The 15,605-nt window shown below is 53.0% G+C and overlaps 7 protein-coding genes across 7 annotated transcripts; 4 read left to right on the forward strand and 3 right to left on the reverse strand.

The window, feature by feature from the left end:
• Window positions 1-337: 337 nt before the first annotated feature.
• On the forward strand, window positions 338-913 carry J4E83_010872 (uncharacterized protein; the record flags this gene model as incomplete). The annotated part of the gene is made up of 2 exons (XM_049337750.1): window positions 338-414; window positions 478-913. The coding sequence occupies 2 exons, from the start codon at window positions 338-340 to the stop codon at window positions 911-913; spliced, it is 513 nt and encodes a 170-aa protein (XP_049183105.1).
• Window positions 914-1,071: 158 nt separating this feature from the next.
• On the reverse strand, window positions 1,072-2,016 carry J4E83_010873 (uncharacterized protein; the record flags this gene model as incomplete). Its single annotated transcript, XM_049337751.1, has 1 exon — window positions 1,072-2,016. One exon carries the CDS (start codon window positions 2,014-2,016, stop codon window positions 1,072-1,074), a length of 945 nt encoding a protein of 314 aa, XP_049183106.1.
• Window positions 2,017-3,001: 985 nt separating this feature from the next.
• Window positions 3,002-4,644, forward strand: J4E83_010874 (uncharacterized protein; the record flags this gene model as incomplete). The annotated part of the gene is made up of 2 exons (XM_049337752.1): window positions 3,002-3,059; window positions 3,119-4,644. The coding sequence occupies 2 exons, from the start codon at window positions 3,002-3,004 to the stop codon at window positions 4,642-4,644; spliced, it is 1,584 nt and encodes a 527-aa protein (XP_049183107.1).
• Window positions 4,645-5,913: 1,269 nt separating this feature from the next.
• J4E83_010875 (uncharacterized protein) lies at window positions 5,914-6,390 on the forward strand (the record flags this gene model as incomplete). Its single annotated transcript, XM_049337753.1, has 2 exons — window positions 5,914-6,162; window positions 6,214-6,390. 2 exons carry the CDS (start codon window positions 5,914-5,916, stop codon window positions 6,388-6,390), a joined length of 426 nt encoding a protein of 141 aa, XP_049183108.1.
• A 288-nt stretch (window positions 6,391-6,678) lies between these two features.
• J4E83_010876 (uncharacterized protein) lies at window positions 6,679-7,459 on the forward strand (the record flags this gene model as incomplete). Its single annotated transcript, XM_049337754.1, has 2 exons — window positions 6,679-6,907; window positions 6,960-7,459. The coding sequence occupies 2 exons, from the start codon at window positions 6,679-6,681 to the stop codon at window positions 7,457-7,459; spliced, it is 729 nt and encodes a 242-aa protein (XP_049183109.1).
• Window positions 7,460-9,436: 1,977 nt separating this feature from the next.
• On the reverse strand, window positions 9,437-11,289 carry J4E83_010877 (uncharacterized protein; the record flags this gene model as incomplete). Its single annotated transcript, XM_049337755.1, has 5 exons — window positions 9,437-9,598; window positions 9,677-10,358; window positions 10,408-10,519; window positions 10,572-10,879; window positions 10,940-11,289. The coding sequence occupies 5 exons, from the start codon at window positions 11,287-11,289 to the stop codon at window positions 9,437-9,439; spliced, it is 1,614 nt and encodes a 537-aa protein (XP_049183110.1).
• Window positions 11,290-12,099: 810 nt separating this feature from the next.
• On the reverse strand, window positions 12,100-14,187 carry J4E83_010878 (uncharacterized protein; the record flags this gene model as incomplete). The annotated part of the gene is made up of 4 exons (XM_049337756.1): window positions 12,100-12,133; window positions 12,190-12,855; window positions 12,903-13,020; window positions 13,455-14,187. 4 exons carry the CDS (start codon window positions 14,185-14,187, stop codon window positions 12,100-12,102), a joined length of 1,551 nt encoding a protein of 516 aa, XP_049183111.1.
• Between the last annotated feature and the right edge of the window lie 1,418 nt (window positions 14,188-15,605).

Consider the following 15,605-nt stretch of genomic DNA (forward strand, 5'->3'; position numbering starts at 1 on the left):
CCCCGCGATTATCTATGTCGGTCCTTTGGCACAGCGTTGCGGCATGGATTCACGTCGCCGTTCATCGAAATTGGTCTCTCATTTTGTGATCAAGGCGGGCAGTGTATTTGGAGGCCTCATGAAGCTCAGGCCGACGAGGCAGAAAAGGTTGTCGCGGGACTTGGATGTTGACGAAGATGGGAGGTAGAGCGCAGGCGTGATGTAGGTTGTGTTCATTTGAAGATGTATATAAGTAATCGATGCGTCGAGATAGAGGTTATCATCCCACCACAACGATTCCTCTCAAGTCACAATACACAACCGAAATACCCCTTTTGCTATACATCACTCATTCACGATGCGTTTCCAGCTCGCCCACATCTTCTGCCTCCTCGGCGCTGCAGAGTCTCTCGCTATCGGTGCCCCCGGGAAAGAGTACGTCCTCACTCACCCATTCACACACATCATCATTGCAAACCTCTAACACAAAAGCTCCAGCTACGCCCTTCTCGACACCAGAGACATCGCCTCCCCCCTCTCCCCCCGCACCGACATCGAAGTCGCCGCCGGCTTCGTCAGCCAAGGCGCAACCGCCACCCTCGCCATCGTCTCCATCGCCAACTACCTCGCCGTCTACATCAAAGGCCAATCCGACGTCAACAGCTGCTCCGTGATCTCCGGTAACGTCGACGGCGCCGTGTGGCAGTACTACGCGACCACTTCGGGCCCGAAGTGCGACACGACGTCTGAGTCGAAGACGATTAGGAATGCGGTTGAGAGGGAGTTGAAGTGGATGCAGGAGAATGGGTATGATGCTGCTTGCTTTAAGATGGACCATGGGGGTACTTGGGAGGGACATCTCAAGATTGCGTTGAATGGGAAGCCGATTGCGAGTGACACGCAGTGCAATGCTGCGAAATTTGTTAATTTGTAGATCTGTGGCATAGTTGGGATGGGGGACAGAATAGGTGACATGGGGTCTTGTACGAGCGATCTCGTTCTAGGCGCATGACGCAGTGTCAGCAGGCTTCATTATATAGTGTCATGGTTACATTTACATTGCATGCTTCTTCGTCTATCTACCACCTTCTCTTACAAGTCTTCATCCTCATCAAACTCAAACACTCGCATAAGACCATCGTCTCCATGTTCGGTCCCCCGCTCCTCGATCTCTTCTGGTCCTCCCGCCGCGAATCCCTCCTCTCCTTCCTGTTCACCAATTTCTTCGCGCATATCCACAGGCCCCCTACCCTCGAAGTTCAGCGTGCCATCCATCTCATGCGTCGCTAGCACATAACCACCTTCCTCATCCACTCCTCCAGTGAGCACCTGTCCATCTCGTTCCCTTCTTCTCCTCTCTCTCCTTCTCTGCTCAGCCTGTCTTCTCCTTCGGTCCCTGTCTTCCTTCCCTTGGATCCACCTCCGCATCGGCCGAGGAAGCTCATTCGGCATGACTCCTGTCTTCTCCATGCCCCAGGCGGTGAAAGATAGGGCCGCGCGGTTGGTGGAGGAAAGAGTTGCTGCGCCGATACTCCACGATGCGCGGCCTAAGCCCGAGGATGCGATGGCGCTGGCGAAGGAGAGGGTCGCAGTGGAGACCTCGGACAGCGCGGCGCTGGTGTCGTGGAGGGCGGCAGGCCAGGTGCCGGGAAAGGGTGTGGCGGTCGGAAGGGAAGTGGTTTGGGGCGATGGGAGGTCTTCCCAGCTTGATGAAGAGGACGAAGAAGCGGATGCTGACTGGAAGGGGGTTTCGTCTTCGTCGGCACCGATTTGCGACTCAGTGGCGGTGCTGGTGCGGATGTTGGCCGGACGAGCTCGTGGCTCTGGCTCCGCTTGCGCCTCTTCAAAATCGCGCTGTTGTGAAGCGCTTAGTGCTGATAGCATGGGCGCATCTTCAAATCCGTCGTGAGCGCTGTAGTATTGTGATGTATGTGAGGAGGCCTCGCGTTGTTGGCGGCCTCTCGGAGCGCTATCGCCCTTTCCGGAAGGGTCGTTGCTGCCTACAGCCTTGCGAGGGCGCCCGATCTTGTCGACCATCTTGGATGTTGAGGTATACAATGAGTGCTGTGACTACTCTAAGTGGTGTAATATTACTATGAGGTTGCTGATGACAGTTGCGCGATAATGTACCAGCGGAACGCGAAGATGGTGCGTGGAGTGTACAGAGGAGGTGGGTGACTGCACTTCGTATCGTGGTGGACGAGGTGGTGGTGGTTGCCGTATGTGGTGAATGCGAGAACTTCCACACACAATTCAATCGGAATAGGGAAGTGCGAACGCCTGCGCCAACGTCACTGCCTTACGGTGATGGCGACCCTGCGAGAAGACGGAGAGGAGAGCTGGCGGGCGAACGAGCAGAATGCGCATCGCGAAAATGACTTCACATTTTTTCGTTCTGATCGCAGAACCATGGATACGTGACTAAAAAGCTGGTACAGGCTTTGAATATACGAGGCTGTGGTAGGTTAGTATACGGAAGATGCGCCAATAGCACGATGGACTGCGATAATCTCTCTGTAGGTGCATTATGTAGATGCAAAAGCATTGCGGCGGGTTTGCTACGTTGGTTGGGAGTTTGAGCACCAAACACGGTAGCATGGAAGTGAATGACACAGCACGTGACGCGCGCGTCGTCACTTAGCTCCAGGGCTGTCCCGCCATGCGCCGATAACGAGAACGTTCTCGCAATGAATTGTTCGAATACGCGATTTGGACTAGAATTGCGACACATTCATTGCTTTCGGTGTCGCCTGCGCCGAAATCGCGCTTGACATTGTGCTTGCGACCCAGGACCACATAGTGAATACCTGCGTCTAGGCAATCACAACACCAATTCGATATAAGACCGCGGTACCCCGCCCTTGACAAAACAACGCGACAGCTCAGACCATCAGTCTTTATATACCACCCGCTACCTGCACTCTGCGCATTATCACAGCCGCTCGCATTCTAAAGTCCACTTCCAACCACTACTCGTCGTCAATACTCAAATACTTCACACTCTTTCAAATCCACTCTAACGATGTCTTCCACTCCTCCCAACAACCAGCAGGCCGCGCCCAAGATGCGCCCCGTCACCGGTAAGCGCCTCCGCGCTCGCGCCTCTGTGCGTCTTTCCGTGTACTGACTTGTCGCACAGGAGCTTTCTTGCTCAAGCAGAGTCCTCATCATCTCTCGCATGACATCAAGGACATTCTCGAGAAGCATGGCGTCAAGCTCTCCCCCGGCTGTTCCCAAGAGCTCACCCGATACCTCAACGACAAGCTCGAGGCGTACTCCATCCCTTTCGACCCCAAACGTCCCAACCTCCAAGCGGATCTCGACAACAGTGCTCGCCTCCGCGACAGGAGGGCTCAGCTCAGGGACCAGGTCGCGACTTCGGAATCACCCGCGAAGACGCTTCATCGATCGAACCCCGACACCTTCTCGCGGTTCGGCAAGCCTCGCAACATCAACGAGTCTTTCATGGACGTTCCGTGGAACGAACCAGTCTCGCCATCCATGTTGCAACCGCCGATGCCCGTCAGCGTGAACTCGCTGCTTCAGGGCTGGCCTCTTAAAGAGAAGTCAGCCGCATCTCCGAAGACGCCAGTCAAGGTCGAAAAGGAGCAGTCTGTCCAGACCGAGATCCAGAACTCCGTCAAGTTCGCCAAAGAGCCCCCCGTCAAGGTCGAGATCGATCGACCCGTTGAGACTAAGATCAGATCGACCAACACCATGGAGCCGACCTCATTGAATCGAGGGCGCGCCGACCACTACCACGATGTCGCGACAGAAGAGCTTGCCGAGCGCGCACCCCTCGCTGTCACAAAGGACGACCTCGTCAAGGTAGAAGCTAGCGTTGGCAGCGACGTCCAGCGCCATCATCAGGTTCATCGCACCGTCAATCCCAAGCCTGCGCCTGCGCCCGCCATCAAATCCGAAAAGACCACGAACACGAGCGCGCGCACTCTCGACGAGTTCGAAGAGACGGATCCTGAGGCCGTCTCCTTTACTTCTGACAACCTCGGCGCTATCAAGAAGACTCGCCCTGTTGTCAAGCAAGCACCATCCCCTGCACCCGCCATCAAGGTTGAAGACGACACGTCCGGCTTCCAGAGCTCCGTCGGCTCTTCCAACTCTTCGGGCTTCCAGTCCTCGATTTCAGGCGTTAAGAGTGAGTTTCAGGAAACGCCTGACACTACGTACTTTGGTGAGTCGCAGCATACTCTGGGCCGGTCGCAGAGCCCTTTTAGCCAGACCCAAGGTTTCTCGAACTCTTTCTCCCGCAGCCGCTTCGGCAGTCAATCCTTCCTGAGCCCTCCTGGTTCAGCGACTTCACAGACGTCCGGACGAGTCGAGATCAATCCGCGTCGCTCTGCTCGACTATCGCAGGCTAAGACGACCGCTGCCGGCTCGTCAGCCCCGTCAGCTTCCGCCCCGTCAGCTTCTCCAGCTCCGTCTCCTACGCCATCTTCCGCCTCCTCTGTTGGTGTCAAGCGTCGTCGCAGCGCCAGCCTCGCAGACGAAGTGGAGCAAGTTGAGCGCCAAGGTCGCAACAAGAAGTTCGTGACCAAGGAAGTGGTTGCGAAACAGCGCGAGGCTCGCCACAATGAAGACGCAAAGGATCAAAAGCGCAGTAGCGCCCAGCGCCGTGCCTCGGTTCTTCGTCGTCGCCCGATTTAGAGAGCGCCATCGTCCAGGCTATCTTCACCAGTCGCTGGGCAGATCTCCCAAGGAATACACCAGACCAGCGGTGGTCAACATACCTACACCGCGAGTCCAACAACCAATCACTCACATGCATTGAAGTCCAAGAGGCTTCCATCGCTCACCATATCTTCACTGGGTCAGGACGACCTATTTTCCGACCGACAGCCAAAAGAGCTTTCCACGTCGATGACCGCGCCCAAGGCGCGCTTCCATGCAAGCTATCCCGACATCCACTCCGGCCGATCATGTCAGAGAACATCGACGGCCGTCATTCAACGTGGTCAAAAGTTCAGAGAGACCTCACCACCAAGCCGGCAAGGTGCAAGCTCAAAGAGCTCACCTCTACTACCCCATCGCCGCGTCCAGAGAGGCCCGCCCATCGGGATCATACCTACTGCATTGGCTCAGCTGAATCCGTCCAGAGAGACTTGACAGCTGACGACCGAGATGAGTGAAAGACCCATAGAGGCTTGAACCACCGGTCGAGATGAGCGCAAGGCCAAAGGTCTTGACGACTCATCGGCCATCCACTACCAAGATATTTGGTGGATACTAGCTGGAGATATTTGGAAGACAAAAGTGCTTCCATCACCCAGCTGCGATGAGATCGAGGCCACAAAAGTGGCTTGGCTCATTTGCTACCCCCTCACCGACCCCTACGGTCGAGCGATCTTGAGTCGACTGGAATTTCACAGGACTCTCATCGTTGTCGCACTGAGCGCGAGTCTAGAAGGCTTGCCCTACAGTTCTTTCATCTCTCTTCTGAATCTGGCGCGATGTTTAGATGTTATGTTCTTCGCGATGGCTGGCCAGCTGTATACTCTAGTCTCCTCCATTTCTTTATTATTCCCTGTGTTACTGCGTTCGGTACAAACATGTCTTGTTGGTAATGTCATATTTGTATTCAAAAGTGATATCATAATAAAGCTTCAAAAGCCAGGCAGCTTACGTCGATGCAAATGTAATGTGGTGACTTCGGCTCTCCGCCCGCGTATCCCCACCTCCGCATGCAGGTCAGATTAAAGTTTAGCGCACCAATACGCGGTCAGTATCGCGACCGACTGCATGCACAACGGCTTTCCTCGACTATGGTGTTACGCCCTGATTGAAGTCGCACAGCATTGTTCCGTCTTACATTGCTTAAAGCGCATACCCCGCCGCTTTTATCTCAGCACAATGCAACTCCACTCCCGCCTCCTCACGGCCTTCGTCGCCCTCTTTAGCCTTGCTTCTTCCTTCACAATGTCCACATCAACGCCCAACTCCACCGATACATCACCAGTGACGCGCATAGCAACATTCCGCTTCCACCCTAACGTCACCGCGGAGCAAAAAGGCGATCGCGCATCTGCCTTTCTCGCGCTTTACGCTGAACATCCGGAATTACTGGTCGAAGGGCCAAAAGGAGGAAGACCGCTGAATACCCCATTGAACCTGACCAACGTGAAGAGGGAGAGTGTGTGGGACTTGGGATTCGTTGTAGTCTTCAAGGTATGGAATGGCAGGTGACGCGACCGCATCACGAGTGCTGACCATGAGTAGGATGAAGCCTCGAGACAGGTGTTCGATAAAGATCCGACGCACGATAAGCTGAAGGTATGTGACGTCTCTCTCGTTGTGAAGGAGTTGAAGCTGACCTCGCGGAAGAATGAGACGGACCCGCTGCTCGAGCAAGTGTTTGTGTATGATTTCGTCGCGCAGCCAAATCTGGGGTGGTAGTATAGCACTTGAATGCAAGAGTCGGTATTGTACGCCGTCGATCGGCCGGAGGTATAAATTGAAGCATCATAAAGCGTATGCGATAATGCGATCAAATGCTTTCATGCGCTGGTGATGGCGATGTGTGACGCTTCGAGGGCCTGCATGCGTCCGTTTGCTCTGACATATTGCCGTTCGCGGCGTTAGCGTATAATTCTGCCTCTAAGTAGACAAACCAAAACTTCTCCCGTACTCCCACTCACTGCGACCCACGCTGCCATTCGATAATCGCTCCCGATCATCTCCAAGATGGCGATGTCTCACCTCGAGCATCTGCTCGCCCTCTCCAACAACAGCGCGTTCGCTGATGCGCGCCTGAAGATCATCCAAGCTCTTAGCGATGAAGAGCTCAGTGCTTTGGTCAAACAGGGTTATCGCTGCAACACTCGCAAAGCACGAGAGATCTTGAGTGTCAACATGCTTGATCTGATCAGTGCAGGACAGAAAGCAACTTTGAAGTGGCCGGTCAGCAACAACAGTAAGAGCTCCAGAGCGGAGAAATGGGCAATCACTGACTAGAGGCCTCACAGATCTCCAGCAGCCCATGCACAGTGTGTTCCACAAAACCGACGTTGACGTGATCGATATACCCTCCACTCCCGGCGGTATACCCATCTTCGAGATCGGAACATTGGCATCGCGTGCTACTGGGCCTGAGGATTGGCAGCCTCTCAGCAATCTCGATGGTGAGGCCGGAGACATCATTTACGCGAGGTTCATGATAGACTTCGCCGTTGATGAATCCAAGAGGATGGCTTACGGGCGCATGACACACAACGTGGGGCATCATCTTTCCGAGGGCAAATGCGTCAACATACTCGTCAGGCAGGAGGGTTGTGGCCGATCCACTTTTGAGAAGGCTCGTGGTAACTTTCGGAGGGCTTGCGATACTTGTATTCGCACGAAACGCCTGTGCGTACAGATCGGAGTGATCGACTCAAGCGTAAAGCTCTGTGTTATGCCGCTACCCGAAGCGTACCGTGAAAGCAGGGCGCTGGATTCCATCGCTGCGTGGGTTATGGGAGGATAATAACGAAGCAGGCAGGCGGCAAGAAAGAGACTGAACTAGTATGCTGAAGTCTACTTTAGTCATAAAACGAGATATGGCAAGAGCCTAATGCGATACAGACTATGAGCCGTTTGCTTCGATCGCGCGGTCAAGTAGGGTGATCGGGGCTTTTCTCCTGAAGAGGGGTAAGACACAGGAGAGGTGGATTACACGTGTAGTTAACAATAAAGATGCTATCGGCTGCCCAATATAGCGGGGTGCCACAGGTATTAGCCTTACTAATAACCGCCCAAGCTCTATAGTGATGCGCGAGCTTGCCTTCGACGTCGTTGCTGAGAGACTGTGAGATACAAGACTGTGTGTGTGACGGACGCCGGGCATGGAGCGCATTCGCAAACCTTTGGTGTTCGTCGGTCCAAGCTTCAGACGATGCGCTAGTCGCTAGCTCGGCCGGGGATTGCCGCCCGGTGCCATCAACAAACATCCGGTGCCGGCTACTCACCTCGCACCACAGCAACACTAACGCGTGCGCATCTACACGATGACGAGCTCGTATCTGAAGGCGCTACTTAAGCTGTCCGGTGATGAAGCGTTCGCCGATGCGCGCATGAGGCTCATTGATGGCTTGAACTGGGAAGAGCTGGAAATCGTTGCCGTCGAAGGGATAACCGGATGTACCAACCGAAAGGTACGAGAGCGATTGGTCTGCGCGATGCTCAACATTCTCAAAGAGAATCCGAATATCGAGCCAATGACAGTTCCAAAGACTGGTAAACATGCAATTATGGACATATGAGGCGCCGGCTGATATGTATCACCACAGAATCTCTGGGGTTTGTCCCCATCGCACCTCGGATAGACGCGACACAAGTAAAAGCAGCAACCCCTTCGGTGGCCAAGCGAAAGCGCGCTATTCAGGACACAAATAGCGAGCGACAGGAACCTGCTAGTAAGGCATTCAAAAATGAACCGATTGGTGGCTCATCGTTGGACACCATCGACTTACGTGATGACGAGAACGATGACAAGAACGAGGACGATTACGAGAGTGACATGTGGGAAGCGGATAACGTCATACATCCATACGACTATCGCCCCGCGATACTTCCGACAGTCATTGATCTAGAAGATCCTGTTAAAGATGAGGAAGAAAACAATACAGTAGCGTCACAAGTGGTGCTGTACGCGGACCAAAATCCTGCGACGGACGTGAACTTCATTACATTTCCCGCAGCCTCCGCAACCGATACAGATCACAGACTCAGGATAGGCGTATGGGCTCCAAACAGCTTCGGAGGTGGCGCCTGGCTACCTCTTCATGACCTATCACCCGGGGACGGTAGGGTTATCCACGCAATATTCAATCGAGTCTACATGTCGCATCCTAAAATATCGACAATGTATCGGTCAATAGTGAGGGATACAGAACGCTTCATGCAGAGGGGAATGTGCGTCTGCCACTGGCTGTACAGCGGCACAGGCGCATCAAAGTACACTTCAGCCGAAGGAGACAAGGACAGGGCTTGTGACCATTGCAATGGCCGGATGCGTCTATGTGTCAGAGTCATTCTGGACACCATGGGCCCCAAGCTGTGCATATTTCCATTGCACGATAAGTTTCGCGCAGGCCAGACTTCGATCTCCCTCGGCGCATATGTCAGACTCAACGGAGTCCTCTTCAAATTTGGGGAGAAATATTCACGTGGAACATGGGGTATCTCGAGCTTCTCTATCTCCCAATGAGTAGTCAAATGCGGCACATCAAGCGTCTCACAATGCATATCGAAGAGCGAGAGAGAAGAGCAGCGCGGTAGACATGAGCCACATCGGGAAGATCTACAGGCAGCTACGAAATGTTCATCCAGCGTTCATGCCGAAGCAACCACCCACCATGAGCTTCCGAACACACCATCCAATTTTCATCGACGAATCAACCTTCACCTCCTCTATTGTCTCGGCAATGCCCCCACGAAGTCTCACAATCCAAGCTGTGGAAGACTAAGGCTCGCCAAGAAGATTGAGAGTATCGTTCAGACTTTTGCCAGAGAAGATACCAAAGTCTTGCTCGCACACCGCCCCTTCTTCCGGCATAGTCCCGTTCACGAAATACGCAGCGGTTGCGGTAATGGCACAGGTCCCGGGGCTGTACATAACCGTGTGCTACCAATGCCGTTAGCGATGTTCTCTCCCGAATACATTACACCCGTCCATGAAGCCAAGAAATGCTCTTCAACTTACCCCGAGACCATTGTGCTGAAGCACAACACTTCCTTCGAGCGTCTTGTTCGCCGCATAAGCCCCGGAGATCGGAGTGCGGACGTCATATGGCGAACCGATGAGCAACACGGGGTTCTTCGTCTTCGCCTTGAAGTCACCCTCGTATCGTTCTTTCGCCTTAACCTTCCATAGCGAGCACATAACATACGCGCCGATAATGTAATCGCTGTTCCAATCGCTCGAACTCGTTATGTGCTGGACACGGTCTTCAATATCGAAGAGCTCATCAGCACGGAACATGGCGTCGGAGCAACGGATGAGCTGCGTGTTGTCTGCATTGATCGCTGCATCCTGCATAATGAAGGAGCGGTTGAGCAGATACTGGGTGTGGTTGTATTCTGGAGTATCACGGATCATGATGCTGTTGAGATAACCAGCCAAGTAAGAACCGGACGCCAGACCCATGCGCAGAGCAGTGTCACTAGCTTCGGCGATCTTTTCGTACGTAACGATATCCGTTGTGACGTTCGGGCCCATGACGATTGGCTCGCGCTTGGCTCTTTCGGTGAGACTTTGGATTTGTTCGTACAATGCGGAGGAGGAGAGATTAGGGCGAAAGAGGGAACAGGGGGGGCCAGCATCGATGCACTGTTCGGTAAACTGTCCCAAGGCAACTGGCGCGGATTTAGCTGGACCGGTCTCCCTGATCCTCGGTTAGCCCGTCTCGCAGTCATCTGGAGGAAGCTACGTACCATCCTTGCTGATACTCGAGCGGGTTGAGAACACCATCAAGCATCATTCGCTCGATCCTGTCTGGGAACATAGCAGCTAGCACCTGACCGAGATACGTGCCATAGGATATTCCTGGCGTCGGTTAGTCAATAACCGCATATAGTGCTACTCATCTTCGACTCACCCCAGTACCGGAGAAGACCATCCTCGCCTTCCACAGTCAGAGCATCAACAATCTTCATGAAGTCTCTGGCAACGAAAGCCGTGCTCATCAATGATCCATTCACTGCTTCGTTCTGAGAACATCGTGCTGCGTATTGCTTGGCGTAAGACCAGACGGCGCCCAACGCTACATCGGACGAGTTGGTCCTCGTCGGTGTCCGCAATGTTGCGACCATCCGTTCCATTTCGTCATTGTAGCAATTTACAGGCAACGTCGTGCCAGTACCTCTGGGGTCGGGGCCGATAATATCGTATTGCTCGCCTGTCATGCTGCGCGAGAAGAGTTGTTAGCTTGTGATTGCAGCGCTTACATGACACGGAGCAACTTACGCAAGGACATAACTAGCTTGTTGCAAAAGCCAGTCGGTTGCGGGCAAACCCGGTCCGCCCCAATTTGTCAACACACTGCCTAGCTTGGGCTCTTTCGTCGCTTTGACTTTTAGGATGTTGAGCGTGAGTGTGTTGTTCTTCGACTGGGGCAGCGTATAATCGAGGGGTACATCCAACTTTCCGAGATAGGTGTCGGGTCTGCCCAGAACGGTGGACGCATCTGTCCAGTTGATAGCGACCTTTTCGGCATTCTCAGGATATTTGGTGTATCCAGAAGATGCTTGTGACGCCGTCGCAGCGATGTTCAAGCACGCGTGGAACGCTAGGTAGAAAGTCGTTTTTGGAAACATCTCAGTCCGGTGGTTGCGACAGCTATTGGTGGTGTCCAGCGTCCCCTTGAGAATTCATCGCAATATATATACATTTCATCAATCCTGATATGTTTCCTGGTCAGCCTTGCAGGCGTGATAGAAGACGATGAGGCGTCTTTCGCGCAGTGCTAGTCGTGGGGGCCGCATCGGAACCAAGTCCTCTTCATTTTCAGACGTGATCCACGAAGCCAAAATGCCATCGAACCTATGAGCACTACTAGCAGTGGGAACTGTCAGGCGCCAATAGCCAGCATGAACGAATATAGAGCGCAGACGTGGCTAATTTGATTCGCGTATACGAAATGAGCCCTATGCTGCGCAACTATACTGAGACGGGCTGCAAGATGGCCAAGTTTTCTTCCTGGTCGATGCTCATCTTTGGATGTGTGGCTGCTTGGGAATGGCCTTGGAGGTGCACAAAGGCCGCCCGTCATAAGCGCTAACCCTATTGGGAAGTCAAAAGGGCCAAGACAAACATCCACGAATTAGGAGAAGCAATGGCGGCGATGGCTCAGCGGGTTGGCATTGGCCATAAGCATTTATCACCTTAATCCCTTGTATGTAGTCAGCTTAGCTCGCTACTTTACTGCCGAATCAAGACAAGTGCGGATGCACTTCGGCGTCTCGGTAATCCATTGAATGAGAATATCCCGGTGATGGGAAGCGCTGGAGTATGCAATGATCGAAGATGGATTTGAACTATGTTGAGAGCTTGCCTAATCAGTCAATAAACCATGCTTCAGTCGACCGATGCAAAGACTTCAAGATCGCATCGATTCGTCAGGAGGATTAGCAGACACCCGCTGGTACAAGGGTTGTGAACCTGCGAGACAATAACATTAGTGTATCACTCTGGAGGCACCGGGATGAGATACTTACGGCTCATTAAAGCACTCATTCCAACCAGGTTTCTTCCGCCTCCAATATCGTCGGAGCACTTCTCGCGCCTTCAAAGGACTGTTACTGCCAAGAAGGCGGGCATGATCCTCCAAGTGCCGTTCAATCCAGATCTGAGTGCTTTGCTGGACGTGATAGCCTGCTTCCACGCCAAGCACACATAGTGGGAATGTCGATATCTTCTTGAGTTGTTTTAGTCGCGTAGCAGCCTTCAGATCGTTAAGTAGGCGATCGCGGTGTCGCATTCGCATGATATCCATGCCTGTGGTGCTGGGGAGAATCTCAACAGCTTGCAACGACATTATGCAGTACAGTGCGATTGCAGACTGCCAGATCGATGCGATCAGCTGCCAGTCATCTTCTTGATCTCTGGACTGCGCCCATTCTCTTGGGCCGTAGGATTCGACACGGGAAAGAATGCTTCGTGCATCTTGAGCGTGCTGATGCGATTCCACGATGGGCGTGAGGCTGAGCTCTTGACGGAGGCGGTTGATGCGAATGATCTCGATGAAGAGTGTTGACGGACACAGTGTGTAAGGAAGTATGAGGCTGTACACTTTCTCCACTTCCTGAATGTGCTGTTCGAGTGGCTCAGTGATACTGATCTGATGTGTTGCTGGACCAAGACTGTTCGAAAAGGTTACGATGCTAAATGGTGTCAGCCACATTCGTTGCAATCGTCGAGTTATACCAACAGTACGAATATCACCAGCGCTGATGTCATGTGAGGTACTGTGCGTCGTAGTGATGCAAAGCCACCACGCATATCTATCAGTCGCTTCATACCATCTGCATGCGACCTCCAGTCGACATCTGTAGAGCTATGTACCTTAGAGAACAATCAGCCTTTTGAACCCGCACGTGTCATATTCTTCAGAGTATACCTCCATTGCCAGAAACATAAGAATGCTGGCGATTGTCTGATCACTACTGCGCGTTTCCTTCCTCGCGACATTCTCGTTGAGAGCGCGTATAGCAAGGCCTCGGTAATGGTATATCTTGAGTCGGTGGTCTGAAACGATCGCACGGTCCTTACCTAAAGGCAACGAGGTCAAGTGGTAGTTGAGGCTCAGGCAGACAGTAGTGTAGTGCATTGGCGGAGCAAGTACATGCAAAGCCCACACTGGGAAGTGCACCACTGCTGGATTGGGTGCTAGGCAGTCCGTCTCTTGGATATCCGGATAAATCCTAGTGTTAACTATCGGAATTAGTATAGGTATGCTTCTCGTTGGAGTGTGCGTACATACAGTAGTTGACAGCTTGTACCACGTCGTGTGTCTCATCGGACAAGAAATCGTACGATGGAAGTCTGTTCATCTCCATGATCTGCAGCAGTCTCTGTATCTTCGCCAGAGGCCTTTGATTCGACTGCAGAAGTAGTGCGGCTTCCCAATGCTGGCCCCTTTCAACCACTTCCTTGATCTGGTCTTTGTTGCCAATGCACATGATGCGTTCGCCCACCCCACAGCCCGCTCCGGCCTTTGCAGTTGTTAGCTCAATGGGGTCTACCTGCTTCTCGATATCGAGGTCGCGCCACCATGCTGGCTTGTCTTCTTCCACCAATAAGTTGGCAAGTTGGCTCTTCGACAATTCGATCGCCTCTGGGGTAAGCTGAAGCTCTTCGGAGACCAGCCCCGAGCGCCCTCCCTGTCCGAGGAGCTCTGGTAGACTTGCGTCTCTGGATTCCCCGGGATCCGCAACTGGCCCATTTGGGATGGCGGGTGCGAGTCTCGCGGAGTTTGCCGTTCTGATGGCGGATGTTGGTGGCCGGCATTCCTTGCTCTTCTTCTTCGGACGAATCGTCACGTGCCCTGGTTCCACCCATTGCAACGGCTTCTGGTCGTTATATCCTGGGCATTCCTTACCCGTCTTGGCACATTTCCTGCATAGCGGCAGGGTGCGATCGCACACCAGGCGTCGTTTGAAGCACTCCCAACATTGACGGGCCGCGACACTATCGCCGGTTCTAGTGTCCGGCATGACGTCATTCACAGGCAGCGGATGCGTGTATCGCGCGATATGATCTCGAATCAACTCGATTATGATCCAGTAGAGGTCTGAACGGTCGATGCGAACACTTCGACATCTTGAAAGTCGTATGTCAGCGCTCGATGCGAGCGGGGCTGGCGGCAGTATCAGCAGCCAGATGCTTGGCCATGTTCCTGCCCAAATGCGGACGAGCTAAGCGACATCTCCCGAACAGCCACCCAGCCTTGTCCACCTGCGCCGCAACCATCCTTGATGCGCATGATCTCGCTTCTTCAACTTTTTCTCTTTGCTTTTAGCATCAGCATAGCGTAGGGCTTCACGGTATAGCCGACGATGTTTGATAATGGGCTTCACCATCCGAGATTTCACAAGCGTCTGTTTCCTGGCTTGATTGAACAGCCCTACCCAGATACTCACATCCGTCGCAATCTCCCCCAATCATATAGATTTGTGATGCCGGATCATCGTGACCGTCAAGGCCCATGGATGATACTGTGGGCTTTCCAGTACTTGTTGCACTCGCCGAGGTCGCTATGGGCTCAACTTGGGCGACCCGCAATTTGTAACCGCGGGTTATAGCAGTCTTCCCATGGGGCTCGTGAGCGATGAACCACAATTACAATCACACATAAAACTCTGCGCCGCCAGCTTCGCTGCAAGTCTACTTTACATAAACCCATTGCGACTCCTAATTACACCTTCTAACCCCTAACAAACCCAGACACGCAATATCACCAAAGCTCAACGTCGAAATGACAAAGTCCTACTTCAGTGCGCTGCTGGCTCTATCCGGCGAACCAGCTTTCGATAATGCTCGTTCGTTACTTATCCAACAGCTCAACGGAGAAGAGTTATCCCATGTCATTGAAGAAGCATCGGTTAGCTGTGCCGACCAGCAATCACGAGAGGCTCTGGCTGTCGCAATTCTTGACCACGTCGCCAAGCAACGCTCAGCAAGCGCTACATCACAAAGTGCGTCTTTCAGTGGGCTGCAAACTTGGAATCAGTGCACTAATGTATCTTAGGTTCTCTCCACACTCGATCTGTTGAAGCTTCGCACACACCGCCAGTGCAGGATGCGAATATAGACGACTTAGCGCTCGACAGCACGCAGCGAAAAGGAAAAGCAGAAAGCCGTCCGGATACAGATAAAGACCAACGCAAGCATTCGAATAAGACAGCCCGTAAACCACAAGTAGAAAGTCCCCTGATCGTTCGACCCTCTGGGATGTACGAAGAAGATGACGACCAATTCCTTTACAACGTATGTGTATCTACGCCGAATCCGTCTGGAGAACTCGGCTGGCAGCCACTTATACTCTACAAGTCTGCGTGGGCTCAGACGCTGCATGCCAAAATCATGCAAGATTACGGTCATCTAGATCTAGAGGATCTGGAATTACGGCTCC

Source organism: Alternaria metachromatica (assembly GCF_023757995.1).
Source record: "Alternaria metachromatica strain BMP 0045 chromosome Unknown scaffold_54, whole genome shotgun sequence".
NCBI classification, from domain to species: Eukaryota; Fungi; Ascomycota; class Dothideomycetes; order Pleosporales; family Pleosporaceae; genus Alternaria; species Alternaria metachromatica.